At 43.3% G+C, this 18,840-nt stretch overlaps 1 protein-coding gene across 8 annotated transcripts in view; it reads right to left on the bottom strand.

Annotated features, from left to right (window-relative positions):
* Positions 1-18,840, bottom strand: part of BICD1 (BICD cargo adaptor 1) — a 423,296-nt gene that overhangs the window by 52,096 nt on the left and 352,360 nt on the right. For all 8 annotated transcript variants that reach the window (XM_073621869.1, XM_073621870.1, XM_073621868.1 and 5 more), the window contains exon 6: positions 3,840-3,991. In XM_073621869.1, coding sequence (XP_073477970.1) covers positions 3,840-3,991 — 152 coding nt within the window. The remainder of the gene's footprint in view (positions 1-3,839; positions 3,992-18,840) is intronic.

Here is an 18,840-nt window from a genome sequence, read left to right as displayed (position 1 = left end):
TAATTGCCTATAAGTGTTAGTATCCAGTTATATTTTGTGCATTTATTCACCCAGCTCTTTTTAAAACAATCCACTAAGCTGGGCAGAATGTGTTCTTGAGGGAGTTTTTTCCACATTTTCACAGCTCTTATTTGTGAAGAAGCCATTCTGTATGTGGAGGTTACATTTATTTTCCTCCAGATGTAAAGAGTGCCACCTTGTCCTCTGTAATGATCTTAAAGTGAATAACTCAACAAGTTCACTTTATGGACTTATGGATTTATACATGGTGATCATATCTCCCTTTAACCACTTCCCGACCGCCGCACGACTATGTACGTCCTAATTTTGAACGGGGATATCGTTGTTATGGCAGCAGCTAGCTGCCATAACCCCGGTATCCCCGTTTTAGTTCGGCGGCCGGCTTTCAGATAAAAGTGGTCCCTGCGGCGGATTCGCCGCGAGATCACTTTTATCGGTGGCGGGAGAGGGGCCCCCCCTCCCGCCGCGATCCGGTGCCCTCCGCCGCTTACCGGAGCCGTCGGTAGCGGCGGAGGCGATCGCGTCCTGTTCTCTGGTGTGTCTGGAGATGAGTGAGGCCAAGATGGCGCTCACTCATCTCCATGACACTGCTGGGCGGAAGCGACGTCAAAACGTCACTTCCATCCACGCCTCTTAAAGGCATATTTTTTCAAATGTCATTTTTCTAAATGACTTTTTTTTTTATTGCATTTTAGTGTAAATATGAGATCTGAGGTCTTTTTGACCCCAGATCTCATATTTAAGAGGTCCTGCCATGCTTTTTTCTATTACAAGGGATGTTTACATTCCTTGTAATAGGAATAAAAGTGACACAATTTTTTTTTTTTTTTTTTAAACAGTGTAAAAATTAATAAAATATTGTAAAATAAATAATAAAAAAAAAAATTTTTAAAACCCCCCTGTCCCGACGAGCTTGCGCGCAGAAGCGAACGCATACGCGAGTAGCGCCCGCATATGAAAACGGTGGTCAAACCACACATGTGAGGTATCACAGCGACCGGTAGAGCGAGAGCAATAATTCTAGCCCTAGACCTCCTCTGTAGCGCAAAATATGCAACCTGTAGAATTTTTTAAACATCGCCTATGGAGATTTTTGAGGGTAAAAGTTTGACGCCATTCCACGAGCGGGCGCAATTTTCAAGCATGACATGTTGGGTATCAATTTACTTGGCGTAACATTATATTTCACAATATAAAAAAAAATTGGGATAACTTTACTGTTGTTTTATTTTTTTATTCAAAAAAGTTAATTTTTTCCAAAAAAAGTGCGCTTATAAGACCGCTGCGCAAATACGGTGCAAAAAAAAGTATTGCAATGACCGCCATTGTATTCTCTAGGGTGTTAGAAGAAAAACCATATATAATGTTTGGGGGTTCTAAGTAATTTTCTAGCAGAAAAACCTGTTTTAAACATGTAAACACCTAAAATCCAAAACGAGGCTGGTCCTTAAGTGGTTAATCACCTCTTCTCAAGAGAGACTGAATTTATTTTAGCTAATCTTTCCTCAAAGCCAAGTTCCTCTGTATCTCTTATCAGTTTGGTGGTCTTCTCTGCACTTTCTCCAGTTCTTAGGCAGGCCATACATGGTGCAAATTTCTTTCCTGCAACCACAGGTTGCAGGAAATAAATTTACATGATTCCCCCATGAACGCGGACAGTGCTGACAGGAGAATCCCACCTGTCAAGCAACTGTCTGCTCCCGACAAAGTGTCAGGGGAAGCCGTCCCTGCTGGGAGAAAACAGTGATTATCGCTAGTGGCTATAGCAGCCAGCAGGAGAATCCAGCAGACTGGTTGGTCTCTCTCTCTCTCTCTCTCTCTCTCTCTCTCTCTCTCTCTCTCTCTCTCTTTTTAATACAAGAACTATTTTCATAAATCTCTTTTAATACAATAAAATATTTTGCTAGATTTAGAACCTGTAGCTTGGTATTACATACTATTATTAGGTCTATGATCTACAAGAAGGATCTACACCCAGATCTTTCTTGGCCATTGACTCCCCCAGCTATTCTCCTCCTAGAATGTATGATGCATCCATGTTTTTTGCTCCAAGTCCATTATTTTTGCCACCAAGTGCATAACTTTACTTTTAACAACATTTAACCTCATTGGCACATAGTTGCCTGATTAAATAGCGCATTGAGGTCAGCTCGTAAGTTGGAGACATCCTGTAAGGAGGTTATTCCACTGCATATGTTGGTGTCACCTGCAAACCCTGAAATTGTACTTTTAATCCAAAACTCCATATCACTTATAAATAGGTTAAAAAATAAGGGTCCAAGCACTGAACCTTAGGGTACACCCCTAATAGGCTGTAGTTCATTCAGAGTATGGATCATTAAAAACTACTCTCTACAGTCTTTTAGCTAATTTTCTATCCATTAACAAACATTTTTTTTCTAAACCTGTAGACTTTAACTTCCACATGAGACATGTATAGGGAACTGTTTCAAATGATTTAGCAAAATCCATGTATACTATATCTACAGCCACTCCTTTGTCTACGTTTTTGCTTACTTCCTCATAGAAAGAAGTCAGATTTGTTTGACACCTTCAGTCTTTTGTGAATCCATGCTGGTATTTATAAATTTTTCCAGAGATCAGTTGTTGTGGTTCAGTGACAAGGTACTGCGACAATGGATCAACATTATAGCTAGACAAGCAGCATATTCAGAAGGAAAGAATCCATAGTAGCCTTTATATTTCTCTAAAGACAACGTAAAGCACCCTTAAATTGTTCAGCTGTGGAGTCATACTTTTAGATGTTTTCACAGCGGCATAGAGCTGTTTGGACCATCAGTTCTACCAAGATGAAGTGATCTAATTTAAATGCATTGATTTTTGGCCAGGAAATATTCAGCTGGCACAGGCTGCAGCAGAAAACAGGAAGATCTACAGACAGCAGAGAGCTGAATCCAATAAACTGTACTAAAGGAGTTATTGGATCTAAGAAGAGTCAATTACAGGTAGAGGACAGAGACCAAATTATTCTGGTACAGCAAACATTTAAAGAAATGGCTCCAGCAATCACCCAGACAAAAAGATATACCCTACAGAGTGGTGGTTGGGCATGAAACTGACATTTTTTTAAAGTGACTCTCGCAAAGCTCAAACAGGAAGTCAAGGCCTGTAGTACCATGGAATAAGTGAGTAAATATATGGTATTAACAGAAAACATTAGCCCTATTAATTTCTATGGTATATAGAACAGTTAGATTCTATTATTTGCCATTTAAAGCCCAGCTACAACTTTTTTTTTAAATTATATTTTGACAGATCGAAGAAGGTATAAAACCTCTGTTTGGTTTTTATTTGCAGTCTATATCTCCATTGGTGAAGAAGCTGTTCACAAACAATAACTTTAAAATGTATTTGAAAATTGCTGCTTAGCTTTTTTTCTTACGTTTACATTTTACTCCTAAAATGATTCATCCTTGTGGAATGCAAAGGGGCTGGGGAGTTAATATGTACCATAATTAACCCTATCTGTGCTGGCAGATCTTCATTATCAGTTGAAAACTGGATTTGAATATTGTATATCCTAACAAAGGGTTAAAGAATTGGAACCTGGCCTCCTAATTGTATATAAATGAGGGTTCGCTCTGTGTATCCTCAGTCTGTGTGGGCTGATTGTCCAGAAATGCAATATACCATGAAGCTTTCTCCTCAGAAATATCTAAAAGGTAAGAAATGTTTAGCAATTTTTTTTAGGTATGTTGTGTGAATGGAAACACATAACAAACATATAGTGGTGTTTTCTCTAATTTGACTGCAAAAGTGGAAATATACTTCTGCCCATGGTTCCCAGATACACTTACCTGGTGGCAAACATGGCTCTGAGTGAAGAGAAGGTGGCTGCGTCCTCCTTCAGGGCTTTCAGCTCGTTCCTCAACTTCGTCATTGTTTCCGTCACCATAGTCTTTTCATTTTCATACTTATTTTTCAAATTTGCAAGAGCAACTTCTGCAGTCTAAAAGGAAGCACAGAAAATTGCTTATCATTATTTCAGAGCTATGATATTCTTTTAGAAAGCAACTCTAAGGAACAAGTAAGATCAATCAAAAAGTTTGCAAATGCTATCCAGAAAACAAGGCATTTGTTTCAAAATCAAAATTTCCAGTCAGTTTTAAGCTCTGCAACTAAATAGGACAACTTGATCACAGAACTTATGAGTGGGACTGCAACCTCTGGTTATTTGACTCAGTGTTACAGGACCTCAGTTAGGACTACAACCAATTATAAGGTATTTGCCTACGTATTCTAATGCCGTGTAAAGACGGTCGGAATTTCCGACAACAAATGTTCGATGTGAGCTTGTTGTCAGAAATTCGGACCGTGTGTAGTCCCCATTGGACATTTGTCGGAATTTCCGCCAACAAAAATTTGTGAGCTGGATCTCAAATTTTCCTACAAAAAAATCTGTTGTCGTAAATTCTGATCGTGTGTACACAATTCCGATGCACAAAATTCCACGCATGCTCGGAATCAAGCTGAAGAGCCGCACTGGCTATTGAACTTCATTTTTCTCAGCTCGTCGTACGTGTTGTACGTCACTGCGTTCTTGACGTTCGGAATTTCCGACAACATTTGTGTGACCGTGTGTATGCAAGACAAGTTTGAGCCAACATCCTTTGGGAAAAATAACATGGATATTGTTGTCAGACTGTCCGATCGTCTGTACGCTGCATAAGACTGAAGGATTACCCAAGAATTCCTCTGCTCTAGGAGACAGGAGTAGGAATGTGGAACATACCCCTAGTCAGCAACTGGTCCCCTAGAACATGGACAATTATTGAATATTTTCATAAGAATGTTCAACCTTAGCTAAAAGCTTTATAAACTTACCTTTTCTTAGCTAAATATCAAATGGTGTGAAATATAAACAACACAAAATTCTCTAATGGACTCTATGCTGGGAAGATTGTCAAACCCTCCATCAATGAATTAACATTGATTTACAATTATGACAATAAAACAATTGCTTCTGTAGGGGTCCATTTCAGGTGAATAGGCAACAAAATAAATGATCTCAAGACTAAATTACAGATTGGGAACTTAAAATCACAGAAAGCAAGGTTGGAATGGGTATGTAAATTCATACAAAAGTTATACAATTCTTTTGAAACTCTAGACTGTAGCCTAAATAGAGGCAGGAATGGTATGTGTCACTTTAAATGGCTGACCTCTGGCAATAAAGCCTTTAGACTGTAGCCTAAATAGGAACAGGAATTGTATGCATCACTTTAAATGTCTGACCTCTGGCAATATAGCCTGTGTTCCCTCAAACTTCTGATCAAAGGTATATGGACATTTTAAAAGGACACTCATTCTCAAGAAATCACACAGAGATGAGAAGTATGCCTGGACTTCTTATCTCCAAGTGAAATACCCTATAAAGCCAGCCATAAACAAACTGATACATTCTGCTAGAGAGCTTGTGCTTTTGAAAAACAACTTGCTGGCTGGATCACCGGATGAAAATAGCAGACAGAAAGTCTAAAAAAAGAAAATGAATGTATGCAGCCATCACATCTTAGAATTGGTAAGCTGCAATATAATAAATGTTTGTGTTTATTACTGCTTTAAGGTAAAAAATGTCTTGGCCTTAGAAGCACTTTAAGATTTTTAAGATCACTTTAAGATACGCAGCATAATGAATGTTAAAATGCTACCTGCATTTAGGCACATTAGCCATGTTTTCTGCCCAAACACTCCTCTACTGACCATGATTTTTGTGCATTCGGATTTCTGCCTCTAAATGCCTAGGTGCGCATGGACACATAAGCTAACATAGCAGGGCATTTAGGGGCAGAAAAAAAACTGGCATTTGACAGCTGCAGTATGCATAGAGTATTAGATATACTGAGAAAAAAAAATATACACTGCGCTTTCAAATATACTCTTCACATTATATATATATGTGATAACCAAAGTGCAAATATGCGTGTGAGTCACACACTGTGATACATCCAATAACTAGCGACTGTAAAAAGTGACAATAGTGCAACAAATAGTTATGAATACTTAAAAATGAACATATAAATGGAAATAAATAATCACACTAGTAAAAAGTGCTATAAGGTGCATCTATATAGTGATTGGTTGTATCAAAATTATTGTTCATAAAATCATATAGTGTTCATAAAAATATATAGTGGACTCAATCCACTAAAACATATAGATGAATAAAAAGTGCTTCTATGTGCATATGTGTCATCCAATTATTTCATTTCAAAAGTGCTTCTAAAGTCCATGCGATTTGGAAACTGCTGTGTAGATAATCCAAAACAAGCCGCAATGAGCCATGCGATTTGGAAACTGCTGTGTAGCAAGTGATCACACTCAGGTGCTCCCCCTTAGGTATTAAACGCTCACCTCTGAGCGTGTGACTTTGCACTTAAGCTTAGTCAATATACGTCTGTGAACTACCTCTGGGGCTCTGCAGTTTTAACCAGACTCCTGGACCCGTCAGCACTATACCTCAGTTGAGTGAAAACTGGATGGTGTAATAATGTTTTAACAGTTTATTAATCACATAAAACCCCTCTATGGGGTACTCACATAGTACAGGCATGTCAGTGCGCCACTCTGCTTCAGGCAAACAGCAAACAGCATGTAAAGATACCGGATCGATATTGGGATGGTATGGGGTTCTTTCCTGACAGGTCACCAGCTGAACGTCCGTCCTGTCCCCTCCCCAACACGTATCGATACAGGGAACTTCCATATCTACTTCAGGGGGAAAATATTATCATAATATTATGTTATATAATATTATAACTAGGCCCATCCCTAGTTATCACTAGGGATGGGCCGAACCCCCCCCCATGGTTCGGTTCGCATCCAGAACATGCGAATAGACCGAAAGTTTGCGCGAACATTCGAACACCGTTAAAGTCTATGGGACTCGAACGTGAGAAATCAAAAGTGCGAATTGTAAAGGCTAATATGCAAGTTATTGTCCTAAAAAGGGTCAGGGGACCCGGGTCCTGCCCCAGGGGACATGGATCAATGGAAAAGAAAGTTTTAAAAACAGATGTTTTTTCGGGAGCAGTGATTTTAATGATGCTTAAAGTGGAAAAATAAAAGTGAAATATTCCTATAAATATCATACCTGGGGGGTGTCTATAGTATGCCTGTAAAGTGGCGCGTGTTTCCTGTGCTTTGAACAGTCCCTGCACAAAATGACATTTCTAAAGGAATGCTTGAGGCTTTAATGTAATGTCAGGTCCCAGCAATATGGATGAAAATCAGTGACAGAAACGGTATGGGTACCCCCTCCCCCCCTGGCCCATTACCAGGCCCTTTGGGTCTTGTATGGATATTAACCACTTGAGCCCCGGACCATTATGCTGCCTAAGGACCAGAGGTCTTTTTCCAATTTGGCACTGCGTCGCTTTAACTGCTAATTGCGCGGTTATGCAATGCTGTACCCAAACGAAATTTGCGTCCTTTTCTTCCCACAAATAGAGCTTTCTTTTGATGGTATTTGATCACTTCTGCAGTTTTTATTTTTTGCGCTATAAACGGAAAAAGACCGAAAATTTTGAAAAAAAATGATATTTTCTACTTTTTGTTATAAAAAAAATCCAATAAACTCAATTTTAGTCATACATTTAGGCCAAAATGTATTCGGCCACATGTCTTTGGTAAAAAAAATGTCAATAAGCGTATATTTATTGGTTTGCGCAAAAGTTATAGCGTCTACAAACTAGGGTACATTTTCTGGAATTTACACAGCTTTTAGTTTATGACTGCCTATGTCATTTCTTGAGGTGCTAAAATGGCAGGGCAGTACAAAACCCCCCCAAATGACCCCATTTTGGAAAGTAGACACCCCAAGGAAATTGCTGATAGGCATGTTGAACCCATTGAATATTTATTTTTTTTGTCCCAAGTGATTGAATAATGACAAAAAAAAAAAAAAAAAAATATTTACAAAAAGTTGTCACTAAATGATATATTGCTCACACAGGCCATGGGCCTATGTGGAATTGCACCCCAAAATATATTCAGCTACTTCTCCTGAGTACGGGGATACCACATGTGTGGGACTTTTTGGGAGCCTAGCCGCGTATGGGACCCCGAAAACCAATCACCGCCTTCAGGATTTCTAAGGGTGTAACTTTTTGATTTCACTCTTCACTGCCTATCACAGTTTCGGAGGCCATGGAATGCCCAGGTGGCACAACCCCCCCCCAAATGACCCCATTTTGGAAAGTAGACACCCCAAGCTATTTGCTGAGAGGCATATTGAGTCCATGGAATATTTTATATTTTGACACAAGTTGCGGGAAAGTGACACTTTTTTTTTTTTTTTTTTTTTTTTTGCACAAAGTTGTCACTAAATGATATATTGCTCACACAGGCCATGGGCCTATGTGGAATTGCACCCCAAAATACATTTAGCTGCTTCTCCTGAGTATGGGGATACCACATGTGTGGGACTTTTTGGGAGCCTAGCCGCGTACGGGGCCCCGAAAACCAATCACCGCCTTCAGCGTTTTTAAGGGCGTGAATTTTTGATTTTACTCTTCACTGCCTAACACCGTTTCGGAGGCCATGGAATGCCCAGGTGGCACAAACCCCCCCCAAATGACCCCATTTTGGAAAGTAGACACCCCAAGCTATTTGCTGAGAGGCATGGTGAGTATTTTGCAGCTCTCATTTGTTTTTGAAAATGAAGAAAGACAAGAAAAAACTTTTTTTTTTTTTCTTTTTTCAAATTTCAAAACTTTGTGACAAAAAGTGAGGTCTGCAAAATACTCACTATACCTCTCAGCAAATAGCTTGGGGTGTCTACTTTCCAAAATGGGGTCATTTGGGGGGGTTTTGTGCCACCTGGGCATTCCATGGCCTCCGAAACTGTGATAGGCAGTGAAGAGTGAAATCAAAAATTCACGCCCCTTAGAAAGCCTGAAGGCGGTGCTTGGTTTTCGGGGTCCCGTACACGGCTAGGCTCCCAAAAAGTCTCACACATATGGTATCCCCGTACTCAGGAGAAGCAGCAGAATGTATTTTGGGGTGTAATTTCACATATTCCCATGGCATGTTTGAGCAATATATCATTTAGTGACAACTTTGTGCAAAAAAAAAAAAAAAAAAAAAAAAATTTGTCTCTTTCCCGCAACTTGTGTCGCAATATAAAATATTCCATGGACTCGACATGCCTCTCAGCAAATAGCTTGGGGTGTCTACTTTCCAAAATGGGGTCATTTGGGGGGGTTTTGAACTGTCCTGGCATTTTATGCACAACATTTAGAAGCTTATGTCACACATCACCCACTCTTCTAACCACTTGAAGTCAAAGCCCTTTCTGACACTTATTTTTTACATGAAAAAGTTTTTTTTTTTTTGCAAGAAAATTACTTTGAACCCCCAAACATTATATATTTTTTTAAAGCAAATGCCCTACAGATTAAAATGGTGGGTGTTTCATTTTTTTTTTTCACACAGTATTTGCGCAGCGATTTTTCAAACGCATTTTTTGGGGAAAAAACACACTTTTTTAAATTTTAATGCACTAAAACACACTATATTGCCCAAATGTTTGATGAAATAAAAAAGATGATCTTAGACCGAGTACATGGATACCAAACATGACATGCTTTACAATTGCGCACAAACGTGCAGTGGCAACAAAATAAATACATTTTTAAAAGCCTTTAAAAGCCTTTACAGGTTACCACTTTAGATCTACAGAGGAGGTCTACTGCAAAAATTACTGCCCTCGATCTGACCTTCGCGGCGATACCTCACATGCATGGTGCAATTGCTGTTTACGTTTGACGACAGACCGCCGCTTGCGTTCGCCTTAGCGCAAGAGCAGGGGGCGACAGGGGTGCTTTTTTTTTTTTTTTTTTTTTCTTTATTATTTTTTTGCTTTTTTATCTTATTTTTAAACTGTTCCTTTCATTTTTTTTTTTTTTTAATCATTTTTATTGTTATCTCGGGGAATGTAAATATCCCCTATGATAGCAATAGGTAGTGACAGGTACTCTTTTTTGAAAAAATTGGGGTCTATTAGACCCTAGATCTCTCCTCTGCCCTCAAAGCATCTGACCACACCAAGATCGGTGTGATAAAATGCTTCCCCAATTTCCCAATGGCGCTATTTACATCCGGCGAAATCTAAGTCATAAAATGCTCGTAGCTTCCGGTTTCTTAGGCCATAGAGATGTTTGGAGCCACTCTTGTCTCTGATCAGCTCTATGGTCAGCTGGCTGAATCACCGGCTGCATTCTCAGGTTCCCTGTTGAGACAGGAGAGCCAGAGAAAAACACGGAAGACGGTGGGGGGGGGGGGCATTCCCTCCCACGGCTTGTAAAGGCAGTCTAGAGGCTAATTAGCCGCTAGGATTGCTTTTACATGAAAGCCGACCGCTGGCTGAAAAGAATGATACCAAGATGATACCTAAACCTGCAGGCATCATTCTGGTATAACCACTCAAAGTTGTGAATGGCGTACCTGAAGACAAAAAAATGGTTAACAATAAAGCACAGTAAACAATAAAGTATAAATAATTACATACCTGAAAAACAAACATGATAAAACATAATAACAATAACAATAACAATAAAACACTGCAGAATAGAATACAGTAAAAAAAGAGCAGAACAATAGAGAGAGAGAATAGAGAGAGAGAACAATAAAACGACAACTATTTTTTTTTATTTTATATATATTTTTTTTTTTTTTACACTTTTTTTGTAACTAACTTTTATAACTGTAACCGGTTCCAGGTTCGGGTCTCTCAAAATGCGATGGCATCTTGGGAGACCCTGTGAAAGTGTGCCTAGTCTGTGCAATGCTGTACCCTACGCTAATACTCAACTAGTGTATGGTAGCGTTCAAAACATTCACCAATGCAAAGACCAGGATTGTCAGGACAGAAGGGACAATAATAGCGGGTGTCACGCCTATATCCGCGTTTGCTGCAGACACAACATCTTTTTGGGGGGGTTCGTTGGGTAGGGGTACTCGGGAGCACATAAAAATGCCTCTCATGCAGCCGACTGCATTTCGTTGGGGGATGTGAATGGGGGAAGTACGGGCGCTGCAGAAGTGGTGGGTTCCCAATTAGGATTGGCGAATGCAGCAGGAAGGGCACTATGGGCACGACGGGCCTGTGTTTGTCTTTTTGGTGGCAGCGGGACACTACTTGTGCTTGTCACCTCACCAGCTTGAACTGCACTTATGGGACTCGCCACGTCACCAAGTGTTACTGCAGTGCTGGTTTGACTACGACCGGGGTGTACTAGGCCGCTGGTGCTTGCCAGTTCAATAAAAAGCTTCCAAAAAAACTGTTAGCGATCGCAGGGATCAGGCCTGACTCTGCGAACGCTGCAGTTATGCGTTTAGTGTTTTGTAAGTGACAGTGATCGATCGATACTGCACTTGGGTGGGCTGGACTGGGCCGGGCGGAGGGGCAAAACGCAGGTGCTAGCAGGTATCTGGGTTGATCCCGCTAACACTGCGTTTTTGGGAACCCTAAACTGCTGGGGACGCTAGTATAGATCTGATCTGATCGGATCAGATATTGATCCGTTCAGATACTATACCACTAAAGGAGGCGTATGCTGCGTGCGTGGGTGTTAGTGGTACTGGCGCTAACCTGACGCTGCCTGGGGCCGGTGCTTGCTAGTTCACCAAAATGCTACCAAAAAAACTGTTAGCGATCGCAGGGATCAGGCCTGACTCTGCGAACGCTGCAGTTATGCGTTTAGTGCCTTGTAAGTGTCAGTGATCGATCGATACTGCACTTGGGTGGGCTGGGCTGGGCCGGGCGGAGGGGCACAACGCAGGTGCTAGCAGGTATCTGGGCTGATCCCGCTAACACTGCGTTTTTGGGAACCCTAAACTGCTGGGGACGCTAGTATAGATCTGATCGGATCAGATATTGATCCGATCAGATACTATACCACTAAGGGAGGTGTACGGTGCGTGCGTGGGTGTTAGCGGTACTGGCGCTAACCTGACGCTGCCTGGTGCTTGCTTGCCAGTTCACCAAAATGCTACCAAAAAAACTGTTAGCGATCGCAGGGATCAGGCCTGACTCTGTGAACGCTGCAGTTATGCGTTTAGTGTTTTGTAAGTGACAGTGATCGATCGATACTGCACTTGGGTGGGCTGGGCGGAGGGGCAAAACGCAGGTGCTAGCGGGTATCTGGGCTGATCCCGCTAACACTGTGTTTTTGGGAACCCTAAACTGCTGGGGACGCTAGTATAGATCTGATTAGATCAGATATTGATCCGATCAGATACTATACCACTAAGGGAGGCGCATGCTGCGTGCGTGGGTGTTAGCGGTACTGGCGCTAATCTGACGCTGCCTGGGGCGACGCATATCACCGCCGGGCGATCAGGGGGCTAAACCTTTATTAGGTAATAAATGGCGGGTGCCCTGACACTATAAAAAATAAACGAACTAACCTGCGTCACCCGTAACGGTTATACGGTGATCAGTGGTGAAAGGGTTAACTAGGGGGCAATCAAGGGGTTAAAACATTTATTAGGTAGTATATGGGGGTCCCTGTCACTATAAAACGCTGACGGCGAACCTAAATATTTACCTCACTAACTAGCGTCACCAGCGACACTAATACAGCGATCAGAAAAATGATCGCTTAGCAACACTGGTGACAGGGGGTGATCAAGGGGTTAAAACTTTATTAGGGGGGGTTAGGGGGGTACCCTAGACCTAAAGGGGGGTAATACTAACTGTCCCAACACTGTAACTGTCACAAACTGACACTATGCAGTAATCAGAAAAAAAAAAAAAAAAAAAACCTGCTGGTGTCAGTTTGTGACAGGGGGGGGGGTGATTGGGGGGGGGGGTCGGGGGGCGATCGGGGGGGGGATCGGGGTGTTTTGTATGCCTGGCATGTTCTACTGTGTGTGTGTGTGTTGTGCACTCACATTGATGTCTTCTCCCCTCGGCGCTGGAACGGAAAATACCGAGCCGAGGGGAGATGACATCATTTCCTTTGCTGCTGTTTAGCATACAGCAGCAAAGGAGTGTTCCCATTGGCCGGCGGCGATCGCGAGGGGGGGGCCACGAACGGATGGCCTCCCCCTCATCTCGGATCGCCGGGGAACAGAACGGGACCGCTTCGGGCACCGGGGGGGGGTCCGATCGGACCCCCCACCCGCGAGAGGCAAATCACGTACATGTACGTGATTTTGCCTGCCCGTGCCGCCTTGCCGACGTAAATCGGCGTTAGGCGGTCCTTAAGTGGTTAAGGGGAACCCCGCACCCAAATTAAAAAAAGAAAAGGTGTTGGGCCCCCAGGCCCTATATACTTTGAACAGCAGTATACAGGCGGTGAAAACAAGACAGGGACTGTAGGTTTGTTCTTATGTAGAATCTGTTTGTAATTTGGAACAGGTACATTTTGTAAGTGTAGCTCCAGCCAAAAAATCTATATTAAAGCTTTTTGGAAAACATAGGGAAGGGTTATCACCCCTGTAACATTTGTTTTGCTGTCTGTGCCCCTGTTCAGAAGATTTTACCTCACTTTCTGTCCCAATGACAATTGGATTTTGAAATTTTGGGGTTTTTAAGGGAAAAAAGGATTGGTGAAAAATCAGTAGAGGAGACACCTTTTTCCCATATTAACTCTTACAGGAGACAATTTCCCTTCCTAGGGGTGATTTCCTCTCACTTCCTGTTGTCTCCCTCCGTTTGTAAGTAGGAGTCGTTTGTAAATCGGATTTTTGAAAATAGGGGACCGCCTGTATATACTATACGGCCTGCCCTATATACTCTGCGGAAAATTGGGCCTTAGGTGTTGGTGGTACCAGAACACTGTAAGCTCTCACAGTTGCTGGGCGCTGGAACGGGCCCTGCTGTGAAATATTATATCAAGAATTGTAACTACATGCCCCTGTTAAACAGGGGCAGAAAAATTGGGCCTTAGGCGGTGGTGGTGGTGGTGGCACAACACTGTAAAGCCTCACATATACTTTTGTTGAGTGCGGGAACAGGCGCTGCTGTGAAATATTAGATCAAAAATTGTAATTAAATGCCCCTGTTAACCACTTGCCGACCGCCTAACGCATATATACGGCGGCAGAATGGCACGGGCAGGCAGAATCACGTACCTGTACGTGATCTGCCTCCCGCGGGTGGGGGGTCCGATCGGACTCCCCCGGTGCCATAGGCGGTCGGCTCTCGTTCGCGGGCGATGAGAGGTGAGGGGGAGGCCATCCATTGTTGGCCACCCCCTCCCGATCGCTCCCGGCGAATGAAAATGCTTCCTTTCCCTCTGTAATGTAAACAGAGGGAAAGGAAGTGATGTCATCTCTCCTCGAGTCGGTCTTTTTGATCCGACGCCGAGGAGAGAAGACATCCAAGTAAGTGCACCAACACTACACTTACAGTAGAACACGCAGGCACACTTTTCACCCCCCTGTCACCCCCCGATCACCCCCCGATCACCCCCCTGTACCCCCTGTCACTCTGTCACCAATAGCAGTTTTTTTTTTTTTTTTGCATTGGTGTCAGTTTGTGTCAGTTAGAAGTGTTAGGGCAGTTAGGTTAGCCCCCTTTAGGTCTAGGGTACCCCCCCTTAGGTCCAGGGTACCCCCCTAACCCCCCCCTAATAAAAGTTAACCCCTTGATTACCCCCCGTCGCCAGTGTCGCTAAGCGATCGTTTTTCTGATCGCTGTATTAGTGACACAGGTGACGTTAGTTAGGGAGGTAAGTATATAGGTTCGCTGTCAGTGTTTTATAGCGACAGGGACCCCCATATACTACCCGCTAAAGGTTTTAACCCCTTGATTGCCCCCTAGTTAACCCTTTCACCAGCGATCACCGTATAAGTGTTACGGGTGACGCTGGTTAGCTAGTTTGTTTTTTGTAGTTTATTACAGTTTATTACAGTTTATTATAGTTTTAGGGCACCCGCCGTTTATTACCCTATAAAGGTTTAACCCCCTAATTGCCCGGCGGTGATATAAATTACATTTTTAGGGTCAGCTTAGGTCTGCGTCGCCCCAGGCAGCGTCAGGTTAGCGCCAGTACCGCTAAAACCCACGCACGCAGCATACACCTCCCTTAGTGCTATAGTATCTGAACGGATCGATATCTGATCCGATCAGATCTATACTCCCCAGCAGTTTAGGGTTCCCTGAAACGCAGTGTTAGCGGGATCAGCCCAGATACCTGCTAGCACCTGCGTTTTGCTCCTCGGCCCAGCCCTGCCCAGCCCACCCAAGTGCAGTATCGATCGATAACTGACACTTACAAAACACTAAGCACACATAACTGCAGCGTTCGCAGAGTCAGGCCTGATCCCTGCGATCGCTAACAGTTTTTTGGTAGCGTTTTGAATCAGTCGCTAACAGTCAGGAGCTTTTTTGTCTGTGAGTCTCACTAGTGTACCCCTAAATTTAGAGGCCAAAATGGCAAATCGAAGGTACACTAGTGAAGAGGCCTACACGTTTCTGAGCATGACAGATAGTGAAGAGGAAGTCACTCATCTGTCAAGTTCGGGCTCAGAATACGAACCTGTAGAGGACAGCGGCTCCATGACAGATAGCTCTGACGACGGAGTTGTGGTCCCTGCTAGGGTCAGGCGTACCAGACCCCGAACTTCTTCTGTCCTTGAAGTGCAAGAACCGCAGGGCTCTCGTATGGAGCAGAGAAGTACTAGTGCCGCTACTCCTTCTGGTGAACTGGCAAGCACCAGCGGCCTAGTACACCCTGGTCGTACATCCAGCACTGCAGTATCACGTGGTGACGTGGCGAGTCCCATAAGTGCAGTTCAAGCTGGCGAGGTGGCAAGCACAAGTAGCGTCCCGCTGCCACCAAGAAGACGAACACAGGCCCGTCGTGCCCATAGTGCCCTTCCTGCTGCATTCGCCAATCCGAATTGGGAACCCACCACTTCTGCAGCACCCGTACTTCCCCCTTTCACTGGCCAACCCGGAATTCAGGTGGAAACAGTTGACTTTACGCCACTGGATTTTTATTCGCTGTTTTTCACCGAAGATCTCTATAGATCTATTGTGGACCAAAGCAATTTGTACGCTGGTCAACACATCGCCACTATTCCCCAGTCCTCCCTTGCCAGAGATTGGAGACCAATTACGGTCTCCGAATTTAAGATCTTTCTGGGCCTTTCCCTCCTCATGGGCATAACCAAAAAGAGTGAGTTGCGGTCATATTGGTCCACTGACCCAATTCACCATATGCCCGTGTTCTCTGCCTCCATGGCCAGGGCACGATACGAGCAGATTTTGCGGTTCATGCACTTCAACGACAATGAACTCTGTCGTCCTCGTGGAGACCCTGCATACGATCGGCTCTACAAAATTCGGCCCCTCGTAAACCACTTCAACCAACGTTTTGCAGACTTGTTTACCCCCCATCAAGTTGTCTGCGTTGATGAGTCCCTGATTAAGTTTTCTGGCCGCTTGTCCTTCAAACAGTACCTTCCCAGCAAGCGTGCCAGATACGGGGTCAAGATGTATAAGCTCTGTGACAGGGCCACAGGCTATACATGTAGATTTATGGTTTACGAGGGCAAAGATAGTCACGTAGAGCCGATAAACTGCCCTGACTACATAGGAAGCGCTGGCAAGATAGTGTGGGACTTGGTGTCACCCTTATTCGGAAAGGGGTACCACTTGTACGTGGACAATTATTATACGAGCGTGCCACTTTTTAGTCACTTGTTTGATCATCAGATTGGAGCATGTGGCACCGTGCGACCTAATCGCCGGGGCTTTCCCCAGCGGCTTGTAGAGTCCCGTCTTAGGCTGGGGGAGAGAGCCTGCTTGCAGTATAATAATTTGCTCGCTATGAAGTGGAGGGACAATAAGAATGTTTTCGTTCTTACCTCCCTTCATGCAGACACGACGACCCAAATTACTACGGCGACTGGTGTTGTGGAGAAACCCCTCTGTGTCCACGAATACAACCTTAATATGGGAGGGGTGGACCTCAACGACCAGTTGTTGGCGCCGTACCTAATTGCCCGTAAGGCCAGACGCTGGTACAAAAAAGTGTCTGTTTATTTATTTCAATTGGCTTTGCTGAATGCTCATGTGCTATACAGAGCTTCAGGACGGACTGGATCCTTCCTTAAATTCCAGGAAGAGATCGTCAGAGCCCTTCTGTATCCAGACGGTGCTCCACCTCACCTTCCCCAACAAGATGCAGTAAGCCGGCTGCATGGGAGGCATTTTCCTTATGTCCTCCCGAGTACCCCTACCCAACGAGCCCCCCAAAAAAGATGTCGTGTCTGCAGCAAGCGCGGATTTAGGCGTGACACCCGGTATTATTGTCCCTCCTGTCCTGACAATCCTGGTCTATGCATTGGTGAATGTTTTGAACGCTATCATACACTAGTGGAGTATTAGCGTAGGGTTCAGCACGGCACAGACTAGGCACACTAACACAGGGTCTCCCAAGATGCCATCGCATTTTGAGAGACCCAAACCTGGTACAGTTACAGTTAAAAGTTAAAGTTACTAAAAAAAGTGTTTAAAAAAAAATAAAAAATAAAAAAAAAATAAAAAAATAAAAATACAAAAAAAATATAAAATAAAAAAAACCAAAAATAGTTGTCGTTTTATTGTTCTCTCTCTCTATTCTCTCTCTATTGTTCTGCATTCTATACTGCAATGTATTATTGTTATGTTTTTATCATGTTTGCTTTATAGGTATGCAATTTTTTTATACTTTGTTTTTTTATTGTTAACCACTTTTTTGTTTTCAGGTACGCCATTCAGCTGCAGAGCGGATTTATTTATCTTGACAGCAACAGCGTTTGCTCCCACGATATATAAAGCCGTGACTCCAGCGCTGTCGGAGGTGATTTCACCACCACAGTTACATACTTCAGCATATATGCCGAAGCGTGGGGGCAGCAGTGGGTGGAGGAGCAATTTGCTCCTGCCTTTTGCGGGAGGATGCCCCCATGCTTCGGCATATATATATTTTAGGTAGGCACAGGTTGCGTTAAATGTTTTATTTTTTACTATGTTTTTTTTTGTATTTGCTTTGCAGGTATGGTAAGTATTACTGTTATACTGTAATGTTACTTTGTTTTTTTGTTAACCATCATTTGCTTAGCAGGTACGCCATTCAGTTGCAGCGCGGATTTATTTATCTTGACAGCAACAGCGTTTGCTCCCACGATATATAAAACCGTGACTCCAGCGCTGTCGGAGGTGATTTCACCACCACAGTTACATACTTCAGCATATATGCCGAAGCGTGGGGGCAGCAGTGGGTGGAGGAGCAATTTGCTCCTGCCTTTTGCGGGAGAATGCCCCCATGCTTCGGCATATATATATTTTAGGTAGGCACAGGTTGCGTTAAATGTTTTATTTTTTACTATGTTTTTTTTTGTATTTGCTTTGCAGGTATGGTAAGTATTACTGTTATACTGTAATGTTACTTTGTTTTTTTGTTAACCATCATTTGCTTAGCAGGTACGCCATTCAGTTGCAGCGCGGATTTATTTATCTTGACAGCAACAGCGTTTGCTTCCACGATATATAAAGCCGTGACTCCAGCGCTGTTGGAGGTGATTTCACCACCACAGTTACATACTTCAGCATATATGCCGAAGCGTGGGGGCAGCAGTGGGTGGAGGAGCGATTTGCTCCTGCCTTTTGCGGGAGGATGCCCCCATGCTTCGGCATATATAAATGGTGCATGTATGCCCATCATTAGAAGTGGGCGGATGAAGGGAGGTATTCTAATGGTGGGCATACCCACCGATCAATATCTTTTTTTCGTTCAGCCCACAGGCTGCATGAAAAAAAAGTTTACAATACAAGGACCAGCAACGTACTGGTATGTT

This window comes from Aquarana catesbeiana, linkage group LG03, assembly GCF_042186555.1.
Source record: "Aquarana catesbeiana isolate 2022-GZ linkage group LG03, ASM4218655v1, whole genome shotgun sequence".
NCBI classification, from domain to species: domain Eukaryota; kingdom Metazoa; phylum Chordata; class Amphibia; order Anura; family Ranidae; genus Aquarana; species Aquarana catesbeiana.
This window is presented reverse-complemented; position numbering and strand designations above follow the sequence as displayed.